This window comes from Neofelis nebulosa, chromosome 4, assembly GCF_028018385.1.
Source record: "Neofelis nebulosa isolate mNeoNeb1 chromosome 4, mNeoNeb1.pri, whole genome shotgun sequence".
NCBI classification, from domain to species: Eukaryota; Metazoa; Chordata; class Mammalia; order Carnivora; family Felidae; genus Neofelis; species Neofelis nebulosa.
Window position 1 is genome coordinate 144,625,028 of NC_080785.1, and position 25,071 is coordinate 144,650,098.

Below are 25,071 nucleotides of genomic sequence, written 5' to 3' on the forward strand. Positions count from 1 at the left end.
TCTGTCTCTCAAACTTGTTGTTTGAGGATGTAATGTCCATAGCTGCAACAGTCCTCTTGCCACCAAGATGGGGCAAGCCCAAGCATAAAACAAAGTGCATGGACAATGGTAGAGCAAAAGGCTGGAAAGAACTGGATCCTTGATATGACTGAGCTTCTAAATTAAGCAGCTCTGGAAGTACTCTACTTCTAGACTTCTTATTATATACAATGATACATTCCCTTTGAAGACACAGTAAGACTGGTTTCTGTCACTGTGGCCATAAATATTCTAACTAGTACAGATAGTTATTAAACTTTCATGATTAGCAGGATAATTTAAAAAAAAAGCACCGAGAACACAAAGATAAACCTTTGTAATGTTTTCAGTGATGTATGACTCCTATGACATTCACTTACTCTGGCATTTTACAAAAATTCACTGATCTCTATAATCTTTAGAAGCCTCTTTGAAAAATTTGTTAGTATAACATGAATACAATCTGTTAGTAAACTTGCATATACTGGCAGTGTGTGTTTAAAACTTTTTTTACAAATGGTGTACTAGGTCAAAAAAGTTTGAATTTCACTAGAACGGAGGGCCAGACACTGAGAAAAATTGACCTTAAAATGAATATTGTCTGACACAAAGGAAAATAATTACAAGCATCTTGTTGAATCTAAATGAAATTTGGAAAATACTCTAATGAGCAAGTAAAAATTAATTGCTCATTTAGCATAAATTATTTCATCGAATAATATTCGGAATCATTATTGCCAGGTGCTGTCTTAGGTACTGAAGATAATGGCAGGGAGAAAAAGTCCTTTCATGGATTTTACATTTTAGTGGTCAGGGGAAACAGACAGTGAACAAATGGACAAAAAAATTTATGTTGTGTACTTTTAAGTGCTAAGAAGAAAACTCAGGACCAGGAAGAGAGAAATGAGGAAAGGAGTGGTGTTTTACAATGAGTGCTCTGGGAAGACCTTCCTAATAAGTTGGCCTTTCTGCAGAGATGTGACGGAGAACCACATCAAGGTCTAGGTGAGGAGGGTTCTAGTCAGAGGGAATAGCAAAACCCAAGGCCCAGATGCAGGAACACAGGTGGCATGTTCCAGGAAAAGCAGAGGAATCCTTTCACTGAGACCAGGAAGTCTGGAGAAGAAGCAAATTTGGGGGGAAGAAAATGAAAAGTTCAGCTCTGGAAGTCATAACAGGAATTATGATGGACTGCTAATAACAGAAACCCAAACTAAACATATGAAGTTTTTCTCTCTCATAGAAAAAAATCTGAAGGTAAGAAGACTGGGCTTTTATGGCTTGACAAAGTCATCAGAATCTAAGGTTCTTTCTTCTTTACTATCCTTAACATGTGGTTTCTACCCTCAAATTCATTTTATGGTCTAAGGTGGCTGCTGGAGCTCCAACTTCCACATCTGTGTCCCAGGAAAGAAATAGAATAATAGAAGGTTAGGGCAAAACCGACACACTTTACACCTGTCAGAAAGGCTAAAATTAACAACACAGGAAACAACAGACGTTAGTGAGGATGGGGATAAAGGGGAACTCTCTTACACTGTTGGTGGGAATGCAAACAAGTGCAGCCACTCTGGAAAACAGTATGGTGGTTCCTCAAAAAGTTAGAAATAGAACTACCCTATAATCCAGTAATTGTACTTACTAGGTATTTTCCCAAAGGATACAAAAATACTGATTTGAAGGGGTGCATGCACCCCAATGTTTATAGCAGCATTAGATAATGCTACAATAGTCAAAGCATGGAAGCAGCCCAAGTGTCCATTGACTGATGATTGGATAAAGAAGCTGTGGTACATATACACAATGGAATATTACTCAGCCATCAAAAAGGATGACATCTGCCATTTGCAATGACACGGATGGAGCTGGAGAGTATTATGCTAAGTGAAATAAGAGAAAAACAAATACCATAAAATTTCATTCATATGAAATTTAAGAAACAAATGAGCACAGGGGAAAAAAAGAGACAAACCAAGAAACAGACTCTTAATTATAGGGAACAAACATGGTTATTAGAGGGGAGGTGGGGGGGGGGAATGGGTGAAATAGGCGATGGGGATTAAGGGGTGCACTTGTGATGAGCACTGGGTGTTGTATGGAAGTGTTAAATCACTACATTGTACGCCTGAAGCTAATGTTACACTGTACGTTAACTAATTGGAATTTAAATAAAAACCTTTTTAAAAAGGGATACATACCAGCTCTAACCCTTTAAAGAGCCTTTCCTGAGGTTCCCACCCAACAACTGCTTATATGCCTTAATCTGCTCTGAATTGCAGGGGAATCTAGGCAATGTGGTCTTTTAGCTGGGCCTATTGCCATCTAGAATAAAATTGGAGTCCTTAGGAAAAAGAGCTGATAGGTATTAGGTGGGCAACTAGCAGCCTCTGCCATTGTCATGCTAACTTTAGGATGTCTACTAGATGTCCAAATGGAAGAGTTAGGAAAGCAGTGTAATGTATTCTTGTTATGTAAAATACCATTGACGCTTCCTTTATATTTGCTCTTTAATTATAAACTCTTTCATAGATTTAGTTGTGACCTCAGTCCACCTAATTCTATTTTTCCAATTAAGGTTTTAATTTTCTTAACCCCAAATTCTTTTCATCCAGGAAGACACTTACATAGTTGGAGTGGGACTACCCATCTTAAATGTCTTAAGTTTTTCTTTTTCTTATTTTTAGCCATGGCCTGAAGATGCCCTTGAACTTGTAGCTATGAAATTCTTAGAAACGCTGGAGCTTACTGAGGTTGAAAGACGAGAGATAGTTCCAATCTGCAAACACTTTCACACTACCATTATGGATCTTTCAGAAAGGTTAATATTAATAAATTTTAAAATGACAATAATGCCTTATATTTTAACATGTCTCTCTCTGTGAAAAGCTCAAAATTTCAATAGGATTTCTATGTCTTCTAAACATTTCTGATCATTTAATTAAGATATCAGCTTGTTGGGGCGCCTGGGTGGCTCAGTCGGTTGAGCGTCCGACTTCAGCCAGGTCACGATCTCGTGGTCCGTGAGTTCGAGCCCCGCGTCAGGCTCTGGGCTGATGGCTCGGAGCCTGGAGCCTGTTTCCGATTCTGTGTCTCCCTCTCTCTCTGCCCCTCCCCCGTTCATGCTCTGTCTCTCTCTGTCCCAAAAATGAATAAAAAAGTTGAAAAAAAATATTTAAAAAAAAAAGATATCAGCTTGCAATAGAATAGAAAACTACTTAATCTAGGTTTAAGGAAAAGGGGAGAATTTATTATAAAGATACAAGGGTATCTCACAAAGCTTAAGAAAAAGAATACAGCTGGATCACAGATATACTGGAAACAAGAGTTAGAAAGTCCCCTAAACCCAGAAATATCTTTTCTCTGTTTCTCATCCTATTTTGCCTCCCTTTTCTGATTCTTTCTCTTTGTAGACTGTATTTTCCTTCTTTTTCTTTTTTTTTTGCATTTATTTGACTTTTTTCCAGTTTTATTGACATTATTGACATAACATTATATAAATTTAACAGGTACAGTCTAATGATTTGATATATGTATATAATGTGAAATTATTACTACCATAAGTTTAGTTAACATTCTTCTCAATTTTTTCTTGTGATGAGAACTTTTAAAATCTACTCTCTTAGCAAGTTTCAAACACATAATACAGTATTGTTAACCATAGTTACCATAGGGCACATTACATCCCCAGAACTTATTAACCTTGTAATTGGAAGTTTGTATCTTTTGACCACATTCATCCATTTCCCCCACCCCCTACCCTCTGCCTCTGGAACCACTAGTTTATTCTCCATGTCTATGAGTTCTAGTTCTCCTCCTCCTCCTCCTCCTCCTCCTCCTCCTCCTCCTTCTTCTTTAGGTTCCACATATAAATATATAAATGAGATCATATGTATTTGGCAGACTGAGTTTTCTACATCTCCATGCATGTGGAGGAAATTGCCTCTTGATTCTTAAGTTTACTTCTTGCAATTCCACCAACAGGCAGGCAGATCGGCTGTTTCCAGCTCCCTGTTCTAAATTTATCCCAAAATGTGATAAGCCTCATTTGTGTCCAGTGCCCAACCCTAGTCTAATCAGCTGTGGTTAAAGTGGCAGGTTTCAGAGAACAAACATTGCTGATGGAGCACTGGATGGAAGTTTTCAGAAAAGGGAAGAGGGGTGGTGGGCTGTGGATAACTCAGAAGTATCTATTTCATCTCTGTTCATCTCTGACACCCTCATTTCAAAAGTATGTAAAGCCAAGCGCTCATAGTATATTGCCTATCCAGAATCATAGAGCCTCGTGGCATAGTTGGATTGGACGGGTGCACCAAGCAGTGGGCTCTACTCTGTGTACTTGCCATGAAACAATGTTGCTTTCATTGTTTCCATGTATTATGTGTAGTAGTTTTACGCTTCTGGCCATACTCCACTCAGCCAAAGTGACAACACTTTGTGCAAGGAATGGGGACTCGTCCTTGCTATCCTATCTGTAACACCTCTCCCTACGACACTTCCCTACCTTACACAGTATCTTGAGTCCCTTACAGTGCTAGTTCCTCCTAGCTTATGACACATATAAAAAGGCCTGTATCTTTCTTGTTCTTGCTCACCTTTGATACCCATCTTTGGTGATTTGTGCTTTTTAAATACATCATTGCTATTTGATATTTTGCAGATAAGAAATCAGGGCATGCTTATGTGGAGAATTCTTAGAATGTTATAAAGTTTAAGAACTCAGCAGCTTCTGAATGAAATTAACCTTTATTCTTATAGGTTTGTTGTTGATGCTTTGTTGAATGCACTTCTTACTCTGTGCAACTCATTACTTTGGAGTAAGATATGTTATCTGTCTCTCTTAGGTTCTTGCAGCAGTTAGGACGGCATAACTATGTTACTGCTACTTCTTACCTCGAACTTATTGCCTCATTTCGACAGCTTTTGACCAAGAGGCGACAAGCTGTCATGGAAGCAAAACAGCAATATGTGAATGGGCTTGACAAATTAGCTTTTGCCGAGTCTCAGGTAAATTTGATGAGCTGCTCACAATGGTAATATATAATTATAATTTTTCATTGGGAAATATAAGAAATAATAAATAACAAAGAGTTACAATTTATCAAGAATACATTATGTGCCAGGCATTGTGTTATGTGCCTCACACACATTCCTTCAGTTATTCCTCATAACCACTCAGTGAGGTAGACACTAATGATCCTCATTTTACAAACGAGTTAAAGTCAGTTTTAGAGAAATTCGCTAAGTTTCCCAGACTCAAATACAGACTTAAATAGTCCTGTTTTATTCTTAATTTTTTGGCATTTGGAGAGAATACAGGAAGTCTGAGTTTCCTTTTTTTATTGTAATATAAGGTTTTCTTAAATATACGATTTTTTTAAATAAGTCAAGTGCTAGTAATACTTACTAGCATTAGTTCACTGCAAGCAATACAGGTTTGGGTGATTCATATGCACTGTATACCATGCATCATATAATAGGGACACTCCACCCTACCACCTTTTTTCTATCTGCATTTCTTCCATGACAACCGCATTCTCTCACAGCTCTGTCATATACGTGAGGAAGATAAAGTCTCTTGTGAAGAAAACTGGCATGGCTTTGTTTATCATATAAATAAGTGAGGGAAAAAGTTAAAGTTTGCTGGCCCTAATGCTGTATGATACGCTTTATGTTTCAATTTTTTGTGGCTAGCTTCCGTAGCTCTTGTAGCTATGAAAACTTAATGACAAATTGTCTGTTTAGGTTGGAGAAATGAAAATGGAGCTTGTTCAATTACAGCCCAAATTGGAAGAAGCTAAAATTGAAAATGCACATATGATGCAGGTAGAGTATCCTGAGTTTTTAATTTTTTATTTATTTTTAATGTTTATTTTTTGAGAGAGAGAGAGAGACAGAGCACGAGGAGGGGAGGAGCAGAGAGGGAGGGAGACTCAGAATCTGAAGCAGGCTCCAGACTCTGAGCTGTCAGCACAGAGCGCAATGCAGGACTCGAACCCACTAACCGTGAGATCATGACCTGAGCTGAAGTCAGACACTTAACCGATGAAGCCACCCAGGTGTCCCTATCGTGAGTTTTTAAAAATTGATGTCAGACGACAATTGAAATGTGTAAAATTAGCCTTGAAAATATGCCTTAATTTTTGACACTACACCACTAGATCTTAGAGGCCTTACCCTTTTCTACTGCCTGGCTATCTTCTGGAGTCCCACATGAGTTCTGTTGATTTTGAAAGGAAGCGGGAAGCCCATTATCCCATTAGGTCCCATGTATTCGCATTTCTCCTCATTCTATCCTGGGACCTCCTGCCCTTCAACATGATATGTTGAATTCCCTAATCTCCAAACATTCTTTTGCCTTTAGGAAGGAGAAAGCAATAGGATGTTGGAGGAATTGTCTTTGTTTTTTTCTTTCTTTAGATTATCGAGATAGAGTCTGCACAAGTGGAAGCAAAAAGAAAGTTTGTGAAATTAGATGAAGAGATAGCCAGTGGCAAGGCTGAGGAAGCCCAAGCTCTGAAAAACGAGTGTGAGAGTGACCTGGCTGAGGCAATTCCAGCCTTGGAAGCAGCCCTGTCTGCCCTGGATACACTCAAGGCAAGTATTTGAATTCACTACCTTGCGTTTCATCGACAAACTAGGTCACAGGTCCCTGTTTCATTAGGTGTGGCTCTGTTCCGGTGGGTGGCACTTCACTCTAGATGACCACGAGCATTAATTTAAGTAACTGTTTATCACTGTGTGCCAAGGACTCTCTTAGCACTCCATCCTCTGAAACTCAGAGGATTCATGATGCCTTCAAACCTCGCCGATTAATATCATTGATGTTAGGTTCCCTTTTTACTGAGAGTCTGTGGCCTTGTACTGTTCCTGGTATCAGGCTATATGAGTTAGGTTGCAGTTGCAGGGTAGAGAACTGTCTCTATTTAATACAAGCAGACAGGGATTCCTTAAAGGATTCCTTAGAGAATTCTGTAAATGGATTACACAAGTATTGGAAGAGCTGAAGAAAGAGATCCAAGGCTGAACTGCCGGGAATGACTCCCAAAGACAAACTGAAATGGCCTACCAGAGGAACGATCCTTCTGAGTCAGAAGCCTGCAGAGCCACACTCCAGAGCCTCTACTGTAATCTCTATCAGCAAACGAGGTGCCTCACACCCTGCCCATCGCCCTGTTTATTTAGTCAGAACTCTGGTATCATTCAGGTGATCTATGGCAGAACCCAATGACCACCCACAGCTCCAGTTTATGAGGAACTAAGATATATATAGTTGTTAGCTTTCCAGCAATTGCAAAGAATGTCAGAAGGATATTGGAATGGATGATATGTATGTGGATCTATTGTGTCTGTCATAACAATATATGTCTTTTTAGAAAACAAGTTTAAATTAGGGTCTACCTCTACTTCAGTTTTTTGGTAAAACTAATATATAAGCAAATATAGAATTAAGTCTTTATCTAACTTAGTGTTCTTAACCTGGGCTCAGTGTATGGGCTTGTTATATGATTGTATGCAAATTTTTTGTATACGTGCAAAAATATTTCTGGAGGCTTCATAGGTGTCAATATTCTCATGAGGATCTATGAACTCCCAAACGTTTGAGAACCATTGGTCTTAATCTGTGTTGAATTTAAATTCTCTTTTATTAATTATTTTATAATTATGCAAAGCCAAAACCAGTTATAATTTCAAATGAAAATGCTATGTTCTAACATAATTGTTGGAAATTACGGTAAATCAATTAATTTCCAACATAATTGATGTTATTCTCCAACATTATTTTTTTAAATTCTCGTTACTTAAAAATAAAGTACTCTGAGGGTACTCTGTTCTCTTTCAATTTAGCCAGCTGACATTACAATTGTGAAATCAATGAAGAATCCTCCGTCTGGTGTTAAATTAGTTATGGCTGCTATCTGTGTCATGAAAGATATAAAACCAGAAAAAATTTCAGATCCTTCAGGAACTGGAGGCAAGGTAATAACTAGACACAAATCTAAATCATATTCATGATTATACATAACACCTTGCAGTAACTATTATCAAATTAAATGTCAACAGTATCCAGTTCAGGAAAGAAACCTCGTTTTCCAGATTGGACAGATTCAGAAGAAAGTATGGAAAACACTATCTGCATGTATTCCAGGGTAAAGCGAAGGCAGTACAGCCTCAGAAAAATGTGCTTCCAATTGCTTCTGTTTCTTTTTCTGTCTGTGCAGTGTTACCTGCTATCACAGGGTGGGATTAAATAAACGCTGAGATTTGTGAGATGTTTCCAGCTAAGATTCTCAGGAACTTTCTCTATAACCACATAGGTGTTATTTCAGAGCATTCAAAAAATTCTGCTGAGTTAAGCAATATAGTGAAGTTGTTCAAAGCATGTGTTCTACAACCAGAATGTCTGTATTCAGAAATCCTGTCCTGCCAGCCATGTGACCTTGGGCAAGATACTTAATTAACCTTTGTGGAATTATTATAGTACATAATTATTATAGTACCTGCTGGAGGATTATTATAGTACCTGCTGCACAAAGTTAATGTGAGGATTCAATTACACATATGGATAGATACATACAGATTATACATACAGGTAGATACATATAGATTATACATACAGGTAGATACATATAGACTATACATATAGATAATATAAAGTTCTTATGTATAAAGCCTTATAAACAATAAGTTTGCAATAGATGTTAGCTGGGTTTTTTTTAATGTTTTTATTTTTGAGAGAGTATGAGTGGGGGAGGGGCGGAGAGAGAGGAAGATACAGAATCTGAAGCAGGCTCCAGGCTCTGAGCGGTCAGCACAGAGCCCGACATGGGGCTTGAACTCACTTACTGTGAGATCTTGACCTGAGCCGAAGTCAGACACTTAACCAACTGAGCCACCCAGGCACCCCATATGTTAGCTGTTGTTATTATGATTATTAGTCAAGGTTATAGCCCTTAAAAAGGAAGGCATAACATCTATCCTAAACTAAATCTATGGACTTATTTTCTTTTCAGGCTTATTTATAGTACCTAGGTTTCAATTCCTGAATTGGGGAATTGGGATGTGTGTGTACATGCATAATAGAAAATAAATAGCTTCTTACTTTACCAAGTTATTCTCATTTATATACACACTTAACAACCCTACCTATCAGGATTCTGGAATTAGGAAAAAGGATGGTGAGCTACTTACTTAACATCTTTGCCAGCACAAGCACTATGTGCTTTATCCTAGAACTGGCGGAGTAATGTGTAATCTTTTCCTTCTTACTCTTCTTTATCTCACTTGGGGAGCCTAGGTGGGTGAGGCAGTCATCTATAAGAAAAATGTTTGCTACCTGTCTTAGTCCATTTGGGCTGCTATTACAAATTACCATACACTGGGGTGGCTTATATTTACTTCTCATAGTTCTGGAGGCTGGGAATTCTGAGACCAAGGCTCCAGTAGATTCAGTGTCTGGTGCAAGGCCCACTTTCTGCTTTATAGATGGTTTGCTTTTCACATGGCAGAAGTAGGAGGGAGCTTTCTGAGGAATCTTTTATAAGGACACTAACCCCATTCGTGACCTAATCACCTCCCCACAATCCCACCTCCAAATACCATCACGCTGGGGATTATGTTTCAACATACGAATTTTGATGGGGGAGGACACAATTGTCAGTCAATAGCACTACTTTTCTGGTTTGAAAGAATCAAGAGTAAAGGAAAACAAAACTGGAAATAAAAAAATACATTTTCTTATATGAAATTCTGATGGTGTTTATGCTAGTTGCTTTTACATTTCCTAAAGAGAAATAATTGCATCATTTGCCCTTTAAATGTTCACTTTTTTATAATAAATTCAATGTATAAATACATGTTCATATTTTAAATGTTTGATATGTTCAATATGTTCTTGGAGAGAGGAGTCTCTTTATTTCCAAAGAGATGTAAGTTGATATTTTGAAAGTGTGTGGTTTCTCTGGATAATACAGCTTAAACTTCAAGAAGAAAAATTTATATTGAGCATCTTTAATCGTACATTTAATACGTTTCCATAAATTTTATTTATAGATATTAGATTACTGGGGACCTAGCAAAAAGCTTCTGGGAGATATGAATTTCTTAAGAGAGTTGAGAGAATATGACAAGGACAACATTCCAGTGAGTTTCATTGATTTTTTTGTATAACTTTGCCAAGATGTATAAGATCTTTAACATTATGCAATGTTATATAAAACATAAGAGGATGGTCCATATTTAAGATTAAAAGAATGAAGGAATTATTGACTTTCTTATGAATTCTCATAATGCATAAAACTGCTGCTTCAGACCATTGAAAGTCATTTAATAAGTTACTATTTTAGTGTATTATTAACATGAAACAAGTCTCTGTCTTCTTAGAATAGTTTAATAAATCTGAAACACAAGTGTATGTGAGATAAAAAAGTATAGTGCACTTTTCCATCCAAACTTGTATTTATTTATGTCTAATTATTCTTTTCTCCTTTTTCCATATATCTTTCCAATCTCCAAAAGTCTTAATTTTTTTTAGACATCTTTCCTCGATGTCTATAATCTTGCATATTTTGCTCACAAATATGACTTGTGTTTCTGCTACAATACTTGACCTTGGTTTTTTAAGACAACATAACTTTCTTACACAATTTTTTGCTGTGCATGATTATTTTTTCATCTTATGATTGTATGATACATGTTGAAATTTTAAGATCTAAATGCTTGCTGTATAGGTGACTGTTATGCAGAAGATACGTGGCGAGTACCTAACAAACCCTGAATTTGACCCTTCTAAGATTGCGAAAGCTTCTTCTGCTGCTGAGGGTCTGTGTAAGTGGATCATGGCTATGGAAGTGTATGACAGAGTTGCAAAGGTATTTTGAGGATCAGTACATTCATTTTGTCTTGAAATATTCCCAGAAATTAAAATCTATGCCTATATTGACAAGAAGTTTCTAGAAATGATACCAGCAAGAATTTGTCTTGCTACAGCACAAACGCCAGATGTTAAGTACCTAGTAGATGAAGAGAATACTTGTGTGTGACATAACCTTGCCAGGGCTAGTGTGAGTGGTAGCACTGTGGGAACAGGGGTGAATTGGCCAGACTGACCTATAGCTATAGAGACTTAGGGCATAAAAGAATTAGAGTTTCAGGAGCAAAGAAAACAAAACATCAAGGGCAAAGTGGCAGATTAAAAAGCTGATTCAAGGGGTCAAAAGTAGGAAGGTCCAGTAAAGTTAAGAGGTAGAGCATGGAAAGTTGCCCTGAAGCAATGGCATGCATTGATAGGGAAACTTTTATGGAGAATGGTTAAAAACACTTTGTAACTTTGGCTAGCAAAGGGCCAGGGAAACACTGGCCTTGCCCTCTGTAGCTTGCAGAATTCTACTGAGGGAAGCAGGAAATACAAATAAAATGTCAGAGAAAAATACATGGTAGCAAGTGTTTAGAATAACCTCAGAGTATAGAATAAATGATCAAGCTGTCACAATTTGGAAACATACACATGTGCCTGTGGAGAGGTAGGGATTTTGATTGTTAGTTTCAGGGGAGTAGACTTGTCAAAGGAAAAGAAATTAGTTTTATCTGGGATATTCTTCATTGAGCATCGTGGGGAGAGGTCCCCATTGCAAATTTTGAGCTCTCAACCTAGCTCATCTCCACACATCTCCCAAGGCATGTGGCATAAGGCAGAGAAGCCAAGGCATTTACACTACACTGCCATTTCAGTTCTGATGCAGCTGTCCCATGTTGTTAGGGAAGGGTTGGAGGGAGATATTCAGGAAGGTCTCCTCTGAAGTCAAAAGTAGAAAGTGGAGCTGCCTCTTTCTCTCTATTTATTTAACACATTCCAGGATTTCAGCCCAAAGGAGAGAAAACAGGACATTTGGTGTCTGATCCCTGCCTCCTCCCTCCCTCTTTGCCATCAGCTTTGTTCATGGCAATGATCCAGAAGATACAGAACTTCCTTCTTTCAAACTGGCATATAGTCTTTTTGGTCATCTTCTAAATTCTTTTTCCCCATGGTTTAAAATATACTCCACGATCAAGTTGGCCAAACCCCATTCTTGATATACTAATGAGCATAATAGGATAAGAACTTTAGAAGATCCCCTTTCTCTCAATAAAGTGTGGCTTTTCAAGACTTGTTGAGGAAAAGTTTGTTTTGGTAGTGAAACTGAACATCAAGGCTTGCTTTCTCTTTGTACCTGTTATCATAGTCTTAATCCCTCCAAGGCAAATGTATGCCTCAGCCAACTGGGAAAAAGACTACAGACTTGAAAATGCCACACACACACACACACACACACACACACACACACACACACAGAGGCATATTTATATATTTTAAATATTTATAATCTCCGTTACATGTGTTTTCCTGTGTTTTTGGCAACAGTTGAATGGCAACTTCTCATTCTTTTGAGACATTTTGCTACATATTGTACTGGTTTCGCTACATATTCTAACATATTGTTGGTCCAGAATAATTCATCTATTTTATAGATGATCATTTGCTAGTCCAGAATGATTTATATGTTTTGTATGACATATAAATATATTTTACTTTATTTGGGTAAAAAATACATAAGATTTAAGGCAAAATGCTTATTTTGCATAATTTATTATTATAAGTAACAAATGTGTTTCTAATAATAATTAATCAACTTTTAACCCGTAGTATCTGTAAAGGGTTATTTAGGTGTCTGTTTTACATAGCACACATCGTGGCTACATACATTGTTCCCAAACAGGTAGTAGCTCCTAAGAAAGCCCGCTTAGCAGAAGCTCAGAAGTCCCTAGCTGAGACCATGGAGCTTTTGAATCAGAAGAGAGCAGAACTGGCAGAAGTAGAACATCATGTGGAAAATTTACAAAGAACATTTATCGAGAAAACTGAGGAAAAGGCTCGTTTAGAAGATCAGGTGGAACTCTGCGCTAAGAAACTAGAAAGAGCCTCAAAACTAATTGGAGGACTGGGTGGAGAAAAATCAAGGTCAGATTTCTGCTCACTTGAACAGCATTTTAGAAAGTCAGGCATGTATATGTTACTTTCTTTGGGTATTTATTATGATTACTGATTTGTAAATGGCTGGTTTAGAATGTGGGGCATTCTACAAGGCACTTGGCCAGGCTTCTCCAAACAATATATTAATGTCAAGGATGGTGTTCGCAACTTCTTTCTAAATGCTTTTTTTTTTTAATTAGCAAATAAGGCAAATGATCACTTTTAATCTAAGTGGTGAGTATGTGGGTCATCATTATATAATTTTTTTCCGATCTTATGTGTGTTCAAACTTTAATATGTTTGTAGTAGACATATGGCTCACTTTCTTGAAATTTATTTCAAAGAAGATATAACTGGATTGATCTAACTAAACCAGTTAGCTTTATTCTAATCTATTTATTCGTACTGACCAGCCAACTATCTCACTTATTAATTCTATATGTTGAATGAATTGCGTGATAAGGTAATAGGCCTTTGACAGTATTTTGTAGTGCAGATTAGCTGGTTTTGAAATGCACTTTTTTACTGTAAAGCTTCATTAAACGGAAAAAAAAACAACCTTAACAATAGTATGCCACTTAAACAATAGTATACAACTTAAATGTATTTTTTGGTAATGAATTACAAATGTTTTTGTGTTTTACAGACTAACAATAAATACTGAAACAAATAACAGGGCTTCTAGACCAAATCATCCCGGAGAAAATTATTAGACAAAATGCTGGCCTGTTTTTATTTTTGTTCTTGTTTATTCTGAAGGGTCAAGTTCTGCAAGAAATGCCTAGTAATCTAATAATGAAAGGTGGATTGTCATTCATATTGCGTAGATATGGATTATAGCATTGTCAGAACTAGAAGGGACCTAGCCTCCTCATTTTGTAGAGATAAGCAAAAGTCCAACATTTCATGACTTTTTGTTATAGAGTTTGGACTAGAAGCCCCTTACCCTTTCAAATGCTGTCTTCCATCATTGTCTATAGTGAGGCTGTTTTGCCTTTGGTTGATCTCACAGATGGTCTCAAGCTGCAGATGACCTTCAGGTGATATATGAAAATTTGACTGGTGACGTCTTAGTATCAGCAGGAGTAATAGCCTATCTTGGTGCTTTCACTTCTGGCTTTCGACAAACATGTACAGAAGATTGGAGTATGTTGTGCAAGGTAGTGGTTTCATATTTCATGAGTTTCTTTTTGAACATGCAAAGTATGTGTTGGGGTATCGTGGAGAAAAAGATGGTAATAAAAATGAAGAAGGGAAGAAATAGCTGGAAGTACGGGGTCTTGTTCTTTGCTTCTTGTTTGATCAGTAAAATGCTTTCATTGTCCAACTTGCAGCTTTTTCTATTTTTTAGAGTCATTAAATAATATCTAATGACAAATCAATAATTTTTTTTAAACTGAGTTGAATCCTCAGCATCTTTTTTTTTTTAAGTTTATTTATTTTTGAGACAGAGAGAGACAGAGCATGAACGGGGGAGGGGCAGAGAGAGAGAGGGAGACACAGAATCGGAAACAGGCTCCAGGCTCTGAGCCATCAGCCCAGAGCTCGACGCGGGGCTCGAACTCACGGACCGCAAGATCGTGACCTGAGCTGAAGTCGGACGCTTAACCAACTGAGCCACCCAGGCGCCCCGACAAATCAATAATTTTAAAAATATTTCAACCAGCAAGAATAAGGGAAACATTAGATATTTGTTTATTTCTTACAGAAGAAAAGAATTCCATGTTCAGAGGAGTTCTCATTGAGTAAGACTCTGGGTGATCCAGTAAAAATTAGAGCCTGGAACATAGCTGGACTGCCAACAGATACTTTCTCAATAGATAATGGAGTGATTGTTAATAACTCCAGGCGTTGGTAAGGAGCATAAAGTATTTTTCAATGATTTTATTTGAAAGTAACTAAACATGGAGAAAAGTTGACAGGATTTTAAAGTAAGTACCTACATAACTGCCACCTCCTAGATTCTACAATTGACAGTTTATTATTCTTGCTGCTTTATCATATGTTTATCTATCGCTCCATCCATCCTCCAACTCATCCTGTTTCTACCTTTCAACATAAGTTGCAGATACGGTTATACTCCCCCCACCCCGAATGCTTCAGCATGCATATCATTAACTTAAGTTGTTTTTGTTTGTTTTACTTTCTTTTTTTTTTAATGTTTATTTTGAGAAAGAGAGAAACAGAGAGAGTGGGGGAGGAACAGAGAGAGAGGGAGAGAGAGAATTCCAAGCAGGCTCCATGTGGAGTTCAGTGCAGAACCCAATGCAGGGTTCGATCCCACAATTGTGAGATCATGACCTGAGCTGAAATCAAGAGTAAGACACTTAACCGACTGAGCCACCCAGGTCCCCCATTTATTTTGAGGTAAAATTTATGTACAATGGAATACACAAGACTTAAGTATACCATTCAATGAGTTCCAACAAAAATGTACACTTGGTACAGATACAGGACATGACTAACATCCAGGAAGTTCTCTTACGTCCCTTCCCAGTAAATCTCCACTCTCACCCCACAGTAGGAAATTATTCTGATTATCTTCCACCACAGGGTAGTTTTGCCTGTTCTAGAACTTCATATAAACAGAACATACTGTAGGTACTCTTGTGTAAGGCTTCTTTCACAAAGCATAACATTCCTATTTTTTTTGTTGCTGAGTAATATTCCATCATATGACTATATCACCATGCATTCTCCTGTTGATGGACACCTTGGCTCTTTGGAGTTTTGGCTATTAAATGTATTTATTTTTACTGGGCATTTCTACCTGTTTTTAAGATACTATAACGATAATTTGTGCCACTTCATGGATATCTTTTTTCAATTGCTATCATTGATAGTGTAATAACTATATCAACTTTTCAAATGGTTTTATTATCCTTTTATTTATCTCACTTTGAAAAACTTGAACAAGAATTCATATCTGAGAATTCATTTCCTATAAATGATTATTTATTCATGTTATCATCTCATTTTTAGTCTTTTCATGGGACTATATCTCAAACATACTGTGATAAATACCGTTGAGCTCTTATATTCATGAGGTACTGCTGTAAGTGTCCTGTATTCTCACAAATTCCTATGAATTGACATTATTATTATTCCATCTTACAGATGAGAAATTGAGGCCCAGAGTGATTTAATAATTTGAAATTTAGTAAGATAACTGAACTAGTAAATGGTGGAGCCGGAATTTTAACCCAGACAATTTAACTTCCAAATCCTTGTTCTTGATTACTATGTTAAGTGAAATGTGGGATAGGATATCACATTTACTACCTTTAAAACTGTAAGGGAAATTTCAGTCATCTTGTGGAATATGAGGTATATATATAAGGAAATCTTACATTGTGAAAGTGAGTTACTGTTTGTTATATTCTTTGGAAACCCTACTAGATACTTCAAGACATCTAAGTCTCCTTTACGTTGACAGTATTGTTTTAACAAAATAAGGATGTGAGTGATCATTTTTTTGGTGTTTATCCACTCAAAGTTTACTTGAGCATGAACATCCTTAGGTTGAAACTTCTAGACAAATTAGTAAATGTATTATAATCTGAGAAAGTATAGTTATTAAAAACATGTGTTCTCTGGCAGAGCAGGGAAAATTCTACTTAACAGAATATTAGACCCCAAGTCTTTATAGTTCTGTTTTAGAACTCTTTTCAATGCATGGGTGGTTATTCAGATTTTTTAAATTGTAATTCAGAAAATGCTGTTGGTATATCTATGTCTTAATTGAAATTCAAGGAAACTAGAGATTTCGGGGTTGTATGTAAATTGAGGAAAACAATCTGTCATTTTCTGGCAGAAAGTTGACTTTTCTAATAAAGTAATTTTCTAATGGAGTTACCCTTTTTACCTGTTATTTGCAGAATAGCTGGTCATGGATTGCGTACTTTTAAAGGATTAATCTCCTTCCTCATAGCTCAGACTTTGCTTCTTGCCACTTGAGCCCAGTATAGTCATCTATGGCTGTCACCCTTGATGTCACCAATATAAGTGGCCACAGAGGCTTTTTTCCTGCATCGAGAGAGAAACAGAGAGAGAGAGGAGAGAGAGTTCATCTTGGTATTCTTTCTGAAGTTCTCTGAGTTTCTCAGATCTATTTCATTTTCTCTCTCTCTTATCTCTGGGATTACTTATGTTTGTAAGTCTTTTTGATATTGTCCCAAAGCTATGGGATGCTCTGTTTTGGTTTTAGCCCCTCTTTTCTTTCTGAGTTTCAGTCTAGGTAACTTCTATAAAACTGTCTGGTTCTGCTGAGTCCACTACATACAGCCCATGAAAGGAAATATTTAGATTTGACATCATATTTGTTTATTTCTAGTGTTTCCACTTAACTCTTTCTTATAATTTCATCTCTCTGATGAAGATCTTCTCTTTAGGCATGTTATCCACCTTTTCCAGTAACTCTTTTACATTTTAATCACAGTTATTGTTAAATTTCTTGTCTAATATTTCCAACATTTATGTCCTCTGTGAGTCTGTTTCTGTTAATTTCTTTGTCTCCTGAGAATGTTTAGACATTTTTTTACCTGCTTATTTAAGTATCTCATAATATTTGCTTGAATGCCAGATATCATCGGTCTAACAATGGGGACTGAGCTAAACAGTATTAACTACTGGAGATGAGCATTCCTCTTTTTCTACCATGACATTAGTACAGAGATTTGAGTCAGCCTAATCATGAGATGTGCTGGGTTTGGGTTTTGTTGCTCAGATAAAGTTCAGAAGACCAAAAACTTTAAATTAATCTAGCCATGGGTCGATGCTGAGAATGAGGGTTAGAGTTCTGGAGTGTTTTTAATCTGTGTTAGTTTTGTCTTCAGCTTTCATCTGTTTGTGAATGCCCATGGCACAGAATGTGTGCCTCTACATTTTTGCTTTTTCCCTGGAGGTGGATTGCTGTTCTTTTGTGTACCATGTTGGGTTGTTATGGGGCAAAGTGGGAGTTCTCTGTAATTTTGATTCTTACTCGGTCTTAGAAAATCCTTGTTCATGTGGGCCTTCAAGGGTAGGACTTTTTCACCTTTCTGTCCCTCCTTCCTATGACAGCTGAATTCTGGCATGAAATATAGACCAATGGTTACAGATTCTCAGGGGACTTTTTCCCAGCTGGAGGTAAAACTGGAATAAAAACACTACCTTCCTGTCTCCTTATGCATAGATGTTTTTCTGTGATTTCACTAAGCCTTTTATGGGTTTAAGCTTAATACATGGGTCTCGGTTCTAGCTTCCTGCCATATATGGACTCAAGGACCCCCTTGTTTATTAGAACTGACAGTCTCCCCAAGGCTAGCTGTCATTTCAGCTCCCATACATATTATTCTGGAATTCAGTTTTGCCTGTGTTTCTGTGTTTTTCCCTGTGTATGTTTATGTATTATGTATGTATGTCACCTATGTATTTTTCAAATGCCCTATTTTATCTACCAGTACTAGGTAGCAGGAGGATTTTTTTTTTTTTATTATTTAGCCACTCACTCAGTGAGAAATATGGTTTATAATTAATCCTTATTGTGCTTGTTCATGATTTCTAGAGGTTTATCTGTTTATAATATTGTGCAGTGGTCACAGCAGTACAGATTCCAGTGTCGGGATAGGCGAATTCAAATTTTCTCTGTCACTTTCTGTCTTGAGATTTTGGTAACTTACTTGACCTCTCAATGCCTTAGGTGCCCCTCCTGTAAATGGGGATAATAATAACACCTACCTCATAGAAATGTTGTGAGAAAGTGCCCAGTACAAATAAGTGCTCAATAAATATTAATTTTTAAAACTAATTATCATCTTCAAATTCCTCATTTTAGTGTCTATACCTCAAAATCTGACTTTGCTTACTTTTTAACCACAGTGAAAATACTTTGCTGCTTTATTAACACATCGTTCTGGCTACTTAACAGCAATGCTTTTATTTGCCCCAAATTACTTCCTCTGTCAGAAGCATAGATGGATAATGCTTTTTAATTCAGACTGCCCAAAAATCTCAAATGTAGGCTAGCATACTGTCATACCTACAGTAAGGTATGCTTGAAATACAAATGCTATGGCAAGGTCTTGTCTCTCTGGATACAGCTCAGTTTTCCACTTATGTATGTAATACATAAGAGTGTATTAAGTTGGAATTGGATTCCTGGTGTTTTTTAAAAAACTTTTTTAATGTTTGTTTATTTTTGAGACAGAGCATGAGCAGGGGAGGGGCAAAGAGAGAGGGAGACACAGAATCCAAAGCAGGATCCAGGCTCTGAGCTGTCAGCACAGAGCCCAATGCTGGGCTCGAACTCACAGAATATGAGATACTGACCTGAGTCTAAGTCAGACGCTTAGCCAACTGAGCAACCCAGGCACCCCGGATTTCTTTCTTTTTTTTTTTTATTTATTTATTTATTTATTTTATTTTATTTTTTTTTTAACGTTTATTTATTTTGAGACAGAGACAAAGCATGAACGGGGGAGGGTCAGAGAGAGGGAGACACAGAATCTGAAACAGGCTCCAGGCTCTGAGCTGTCAGCGCCGAGCCTGACGCGGGGCTCGAACTCACGGACCGCAAAATCATGACCTGAGCCGAAGTCGGCCGCCCAACCGACTGAGCCACCCAGGCGCCCCACCCCGGATTTCTTTTATAATAAACAACAATCTCTACTGTATTACCAAGAACATTAATTTATGTATTAACAAAAACATTGATTAGTATTAAGTGTTAATTTACAAAAATTGTTACTTATTGAAAGGGAGTCAACAATACTATATTTTTCCAATGATAAGGATATATAAAAATGAAAACCAATTCCTTCAAACAGGACCTTGAAAAGTACTAAGAGCATCTAGTCCATTTTTAAGCAGTTGTATGCTGGGGTGCCTGGGTGGCTCAGTTGGTTAAGCGTCCAACTTTGGCTCAGGTCATGATCGCACATTCTGTGAGTTCGAGCCCCGTGTCGGGCTGTGTGCTGACAGCTCAGAGCTTGGAGCCTGCTTCAGATTCTGTGTTTCCCCCCTCTCTTGCCTCTCCCCTCTCTCTGCCTCTCCCCTCTCTCTGCCCCTCCCCTCTCTCTGCCCCTCTCCTCATGCTCTCTCTTGCTCTTAAAAATAAGTAAACATAAAAAAAAATTTTAAGCAGTTGTATGCAAAATAACTTTCTCATTTCCAGAACACTTTTCCACTATTTGCTGTGATAGCAAAAGTAAATTTTAACTAGTATCTGGACCTTTTTGTATTTTTAATAGGATTTCAGCACAATTTGAGCTGGGAATGAAAACAGTCAGCTAATAATTGGATTGTTCTGTCTTTTTTTTCTTTTTCAAGTTTTTATTTAAATTCAGTTAGTTAACATACAGTGTAATATTAGTTTCAGGTATAGGATTTGGCGATTCCTTACTTACATACAACACCTAATGCTCATCACAACAAATGCCCTCCTTAATCCTCATCACCTATTTAACCCTCCACTCAGCTCCCCTCCAGTAACCCTCAGTTCATTTTCTATAGTTAAGAATCTGTTTCTTGGTTTGTCTCTCTTTGTTTTCCCCCATCTGTTTTTTTTTTCTTAAATTCCACTTATGAGTGAAATCATATAGTATTTGTCTTTCTCTGACTTATTTTGCTTAGCATAATATACTCTAACTCTATCCATGTCATTGCAAATGGCAAGATTTCATTCTTTTTGATGGCTGAGTAATATTCCACATCTTCTTTATCCATTCATGAGTCAATGGACATTTGGGCTCTTTCCATAATTTGGCTATTGTTAGTAATGCTGCTATAAACATGGGGATACATGTGCCCCTTCAAATCAGTATTTTTATATCCTTTGGGTAAATACCTAGTAGTACCATTACTGGATCATAGGGTAGTTCTTTTTTTAATTTTTTGAGATATCTCCATACTGTTTTCCAGAGTGGCTGTACAAGTTTGCATTCCCACCAACAGTGGGAATGATTTCATGCACTGTACTGAATATAAAAGGAACCTAGGACAGTCAATATCATCATAGAAAAAGAGGAAAGCACATTATTTTTTAAATATCTGAAACCATGAATTGTTTGTTATTGATCACAAAGCCTTTACCATAATGGCATAGAAAAATTTACTAAATAGGTCTCAAGTACATACCAGACAAAATTTGCAAACTTAGTTTTTGGTTCTACTCATAACCTGAGGGAATCCATTATAGGCTGGTAGCTCCCATTTTAAGTTTTTATCAAATAAATAGGTTTATGTTTCATATTATGTTAATAGATGTCATTTATTAAAATTACCATGAAGACCATGCATTATATTTGAAAGAGCACAGCTTACAGGTTCACAAGATTCTACTTCTGACTTGGAACTAATTTTGGAACCTTGGACAAAGTACTCCCTGAGACGGACTTTCTTCATTTCAAAGATAAATGACAAAAATTGCACATTTTCCCCAACACCTCTTATTTCCTGTGTTGTTAATTTTAGACATTCTAACTGAGAGGTGCATTCTACAATTCTCATTCTACAATGAGGTGATACCTCATTGCAGTTTTTTTTTTTTTTTTTTTGAGAGAGAGAGAGAGAGAATGTGCATGAGCAGGGGAGGGGCAGAGGAAGGGGGAGAGAGAGAATCTTAAGCAGGCTCCACACCCAGCGTGGAGCCCAATGTGGTGCTTGATCTCACAACCAGGAGATCATGACCTGAGCCAAAATCAAGAGCTGGATGCTTAACAGACTGAGCCACCCAGGTTCTCTTCATTATGGTTTTGATTTGTATTTCCCGGATGTTGAGTGGTGTTGAGCGCCTTTTCATGTGTGTGCTAGCCGTTTTTATGTCTTCTTTGGGAAAATCTATTCATGTCTTCTACCATTTATGTATACACACACACACACACACACACACACACACACACAAACACAGCACATATGCATGCATGAGCAGGGGAGGGGCAGAGAGAGAGGGGCAGAGAATCCCAAGCAGGCTTTGCACTATCAGCACAGAACCTGACATGGTGCTTGAACCCATGAAACATGAAATCATGACCAGAGCTGAAATCAAGAGGCAGATGCTTAACCCAGTGAGCCACCTAGGTGTCCCTGCCCATTTTTTAGCTAGATATTTTTGGGTGCTGAGTTTGATAAGTTCTTTATAGATTTTGGAGACTCTTTATCAGATATGTCATTTGCAAACATAGTCTTCCATTCTGTCAGTTGCCTTTTCATTTTATTGATTGTTTCCTTTTCTGTGCAGAAGCATCTTGTCTTGATGAAGTCCCAATAGTTTATTTTTGCTTTTGTTTCCCTTGCCTCAAGAGACATATCTAATAAGAAGTAGTGATAGCCAATGTCAAAGAGGTTATTGCTCTCCTCTAGGGTGGTTTTGTGTCACATTTAGGTCTTTCATCCATTTTGAATTTATTTTTGTGTATAGTATAAGAAAGTGTTTACTTTTTTCTCATAGGACTCTCGTGAAGATTAATCCTGATAATGTACGTAAATACTTTGCATTGATACAGATTGATGGTGATGTTTATTATTTAAATTACATAATTTTAAAGAAATACCGACATCTATTTATTTCCCTCAGAATTTTTCTTATTATATTCTAGGCCCTTAATGATTGACCCTCAGGGTCAAGCCAATAAGTGGATCAAAAACTCTGAAAAAGAAAATCAGCTTAGCATTATTAAGTTATCTGATTCGGACTATATGAGAACACTGGAAAATTGTATTCAGTTTGGAACTCCACTTCTATTAGAAAACGTTGGTGAAGAACTGGACCCATCTTTGGAGCCTTTACTACTTAGACAAACTTTTAAGCAAGGTAGAAGTTCATTAATATTAGCTGGTAGCACTGAAAGATGGTTGGATTATCTTTAAGACATATCTTTGAGGCAAGAAAGCCACTACATAAATTTAAGAATAATGTTAATAACTCAAACTTCTGGGTCATTGTTGTGTGTGAAAGGAAATTTGAAACAATTATCAGGAATGAATTTTGGTCAGATATTCTAAAATAAATATCTTGCCCTCTGTTCATTATGTTAACCACTGTTATCTAGATGGTTGTTCAGTAGAGAACATAAAGAAGTTGAAGCCAGCCTGAAATTACTTTATCTTGTGACCATGGAGCTCAGAAAGTCCATTAGTATGAATAGTAATGGTTAATGTGGACCAGAGTTGACTTTGGGTAGATAGTGCCAACCTTACATCTTTCTGCTTATAAAAATTTTTATTTCTGCCAAACTCTAGTGTTTTTAAGAGCTTTAGTAATATATAAATAATCTTGGACTCATGATTGAAAATTTATAGAGGAGGTAAGATCAAAAGGAATTTTGATTTAGAAGGCTCCATGACAACGACAGAAAATGTCTTAGACCCCTCCAGAATGAATGAGTCCTGCTGTATAATTGCTTATTTGCCTGTGTGTCCATGACTTTTGTCACACCTCTATTCTATTTTATATTACTTTAAGACCCGTTACTTATCTCAGGAATGGCCTTAACATGGAGGAGCTATACAACTGTGGCTTACTTATCATGTGTTTGCTTTCTGAAATATAGGTGGCATTGACTGCATCAGACTTGGTGAGGTCATTATTGAGTATTCCTTTGATTTCAAGTTTTATATCACCACAAAACTGAGAAATCCACACTTTATGCCAGAACTGGCTACAAAGGTGTCTTTGCTCAATTTCATGATAACTCCGGAAGGACTTGAAGATCAGTTACTAGGTATTGTTGTTGCAAAGGAGAGGTGTGTAATTTTTTTTTAATTTTCTTTATTTTTTAAAATTTACATCCAAGTTAGTTAGCATATAGTGCAACAATGATTTCAGGAGTAGATTCCTTAATGCCCTTTACCCATTTAGCCCATCCCCCCTCCCACAACCCCTCCAGCAACCCTCTGTTTGTTCTCCATATTTAAGAGTCTCTTATGTTTTGTCCCCCTCCCTGTTTTTATATTATTTTTGCTTCCATTCCCTTATGTCCATCTGTTTTGTATCTTAAAGTCCTCATATGAGTGAAGTGTATACATTTCCTTATATGCTTCCAGATGGCCTAAAGAGGAATATTTGTAGGTCATTAATACTTTTGTTATGTGATTATTCCAAAACCTTGTCGAATTTTATGTATTGTTATAAAATAAGTATGTAATCCTTTAAAATAGCTGTTCTGGGGGTACCTGGGTGGCTCATTCAGTTGAGCATCCACCTCTTATTTCAGCTCAGGTCATGATCTCATGATCGTGAGATTGTACCCTGTGCTTGGGATTCTCTCCCTCCCCTTCCTTCTCCCCATCCCCCGCTTGCATGCGCTCACCCTCTCTCAAAAAATAAAAACAAACATAAAAAATAAAATAAAATAGCCATTCTGTAGGATTCAGGAGACATGCCATGACTTCAGACTTGTATCTGATTGTTTGAGCCAAAGAGTTCATCCCTAAGAATATATGCTGTGGACAAAATCAGAAATGTGTTGAAAGACTTAAATATAGGATGTTAATGAAATAATGAAATAGTTGAGTTATATAGTGAAATAGTGAAATAAGAATGAGTGATGAAATACTTAGATAAGAATGAAAAAACAGGGGCGCCTGGGTGGCGCAGTCGGTTAAGCGTCTGACTTCAGCCAGGTCACGATCTCGCGGTCCGTGAGTTCGAGCCCCGCGTCAGGCTCTGGGCTGATGGCTCGGAGCCTGGAGCCTGTTTCCGATTCTGTGTCTCCCTCTCTCTCTGCCCCTCCCCCGTTCATGCTCTGTCTCTCTCTGCCCCAAAAATAAATAAAAAACGTTGAAAAAAAAAAAAAGAATGAAAAAACAGGATACAAAACTATACATGGTATGGGTAATATTTTGTTAAAAAAAAAAGTTAATGCATGAATTATATGTATATATATCTGTCCACTTGGGAGGGAATATGCCAGAATGTTAACAGTGGTCATCTCTAAGGGTGGTAAGATTGTGGATAATTTTAATTATTTTTTTATACGTTATGTATTTTTCCATTACTAGCATGTGTTATGTTTTAAATGAGAAAAAGATATTAAAATACCTGATAGGGCTACTAGTAAAGGATTGCT

At 37.2% G+C, this 25,071-nt stretch overlaps 1 protein-coding gene across 4 annotated transcripts in view; it reads left to right on the forward strand.

The window, feature by feature from the left end:
• Positions 1 to 25,071, forward strand: part of DNAH12 (dynein axonemal heavy chain 12) — a 214,949-nt gene that overhangs the window by 130,846 nt on the left and 59,032 nt on the right. For all 4 annotated transcript variants that reach the window (XM_058726464.1, XM_058726466.1, XM_058726467.1 and 1 more), the window contains 12 exons: positions 2,703 to 2,836; positions 4,860 to 5,022; positions 5,761 to 5,841; positions 6,436 to 6,616; positions 7,868 to 7,995; positions 10,069 to 10,158; positions 10,746 to 10,886; positions 12,771 to 13,012; positions 14,037 to 14,184; positions 14,733 to 14,878; positions 22,600 to 22,814; positions 23,554 to 23,746. In XM_058726464.1, the coding sequence (XP_058582447.1) occupies positions 2,703 to 2,836; positions 4,860 to 5,022; positions 5,761 to 5,841; positions 6,436 to 6,616; positions 7,868 to 7,995; positions 10,069 to 10,158; positions 10,746 to 10,886; positions 12,771 to 13,012; positions 14,037 to 14,184; positions 14,733 to 14,878; positions 22,600 to 22,814; positions 23,554 to 23,746 (1,862 nt within the window). The remainder of the gene's footprint in view (positions 1 to 2,702; positions 2,837 to 4,859; positions 5,023 to 5,760; positions 5,842 to 6,435; positions 6,617 to 7,867; positions 7,996 to 10,068; positions 10,159 to 10,745; positions 10,887 to 12,770; positions 13,013 to 14,036; positions 14,185 to 14,732; positions 14,879 to 22,599; positions 22,815 to 23,553; positions 23,747 to 25,071) is intronic.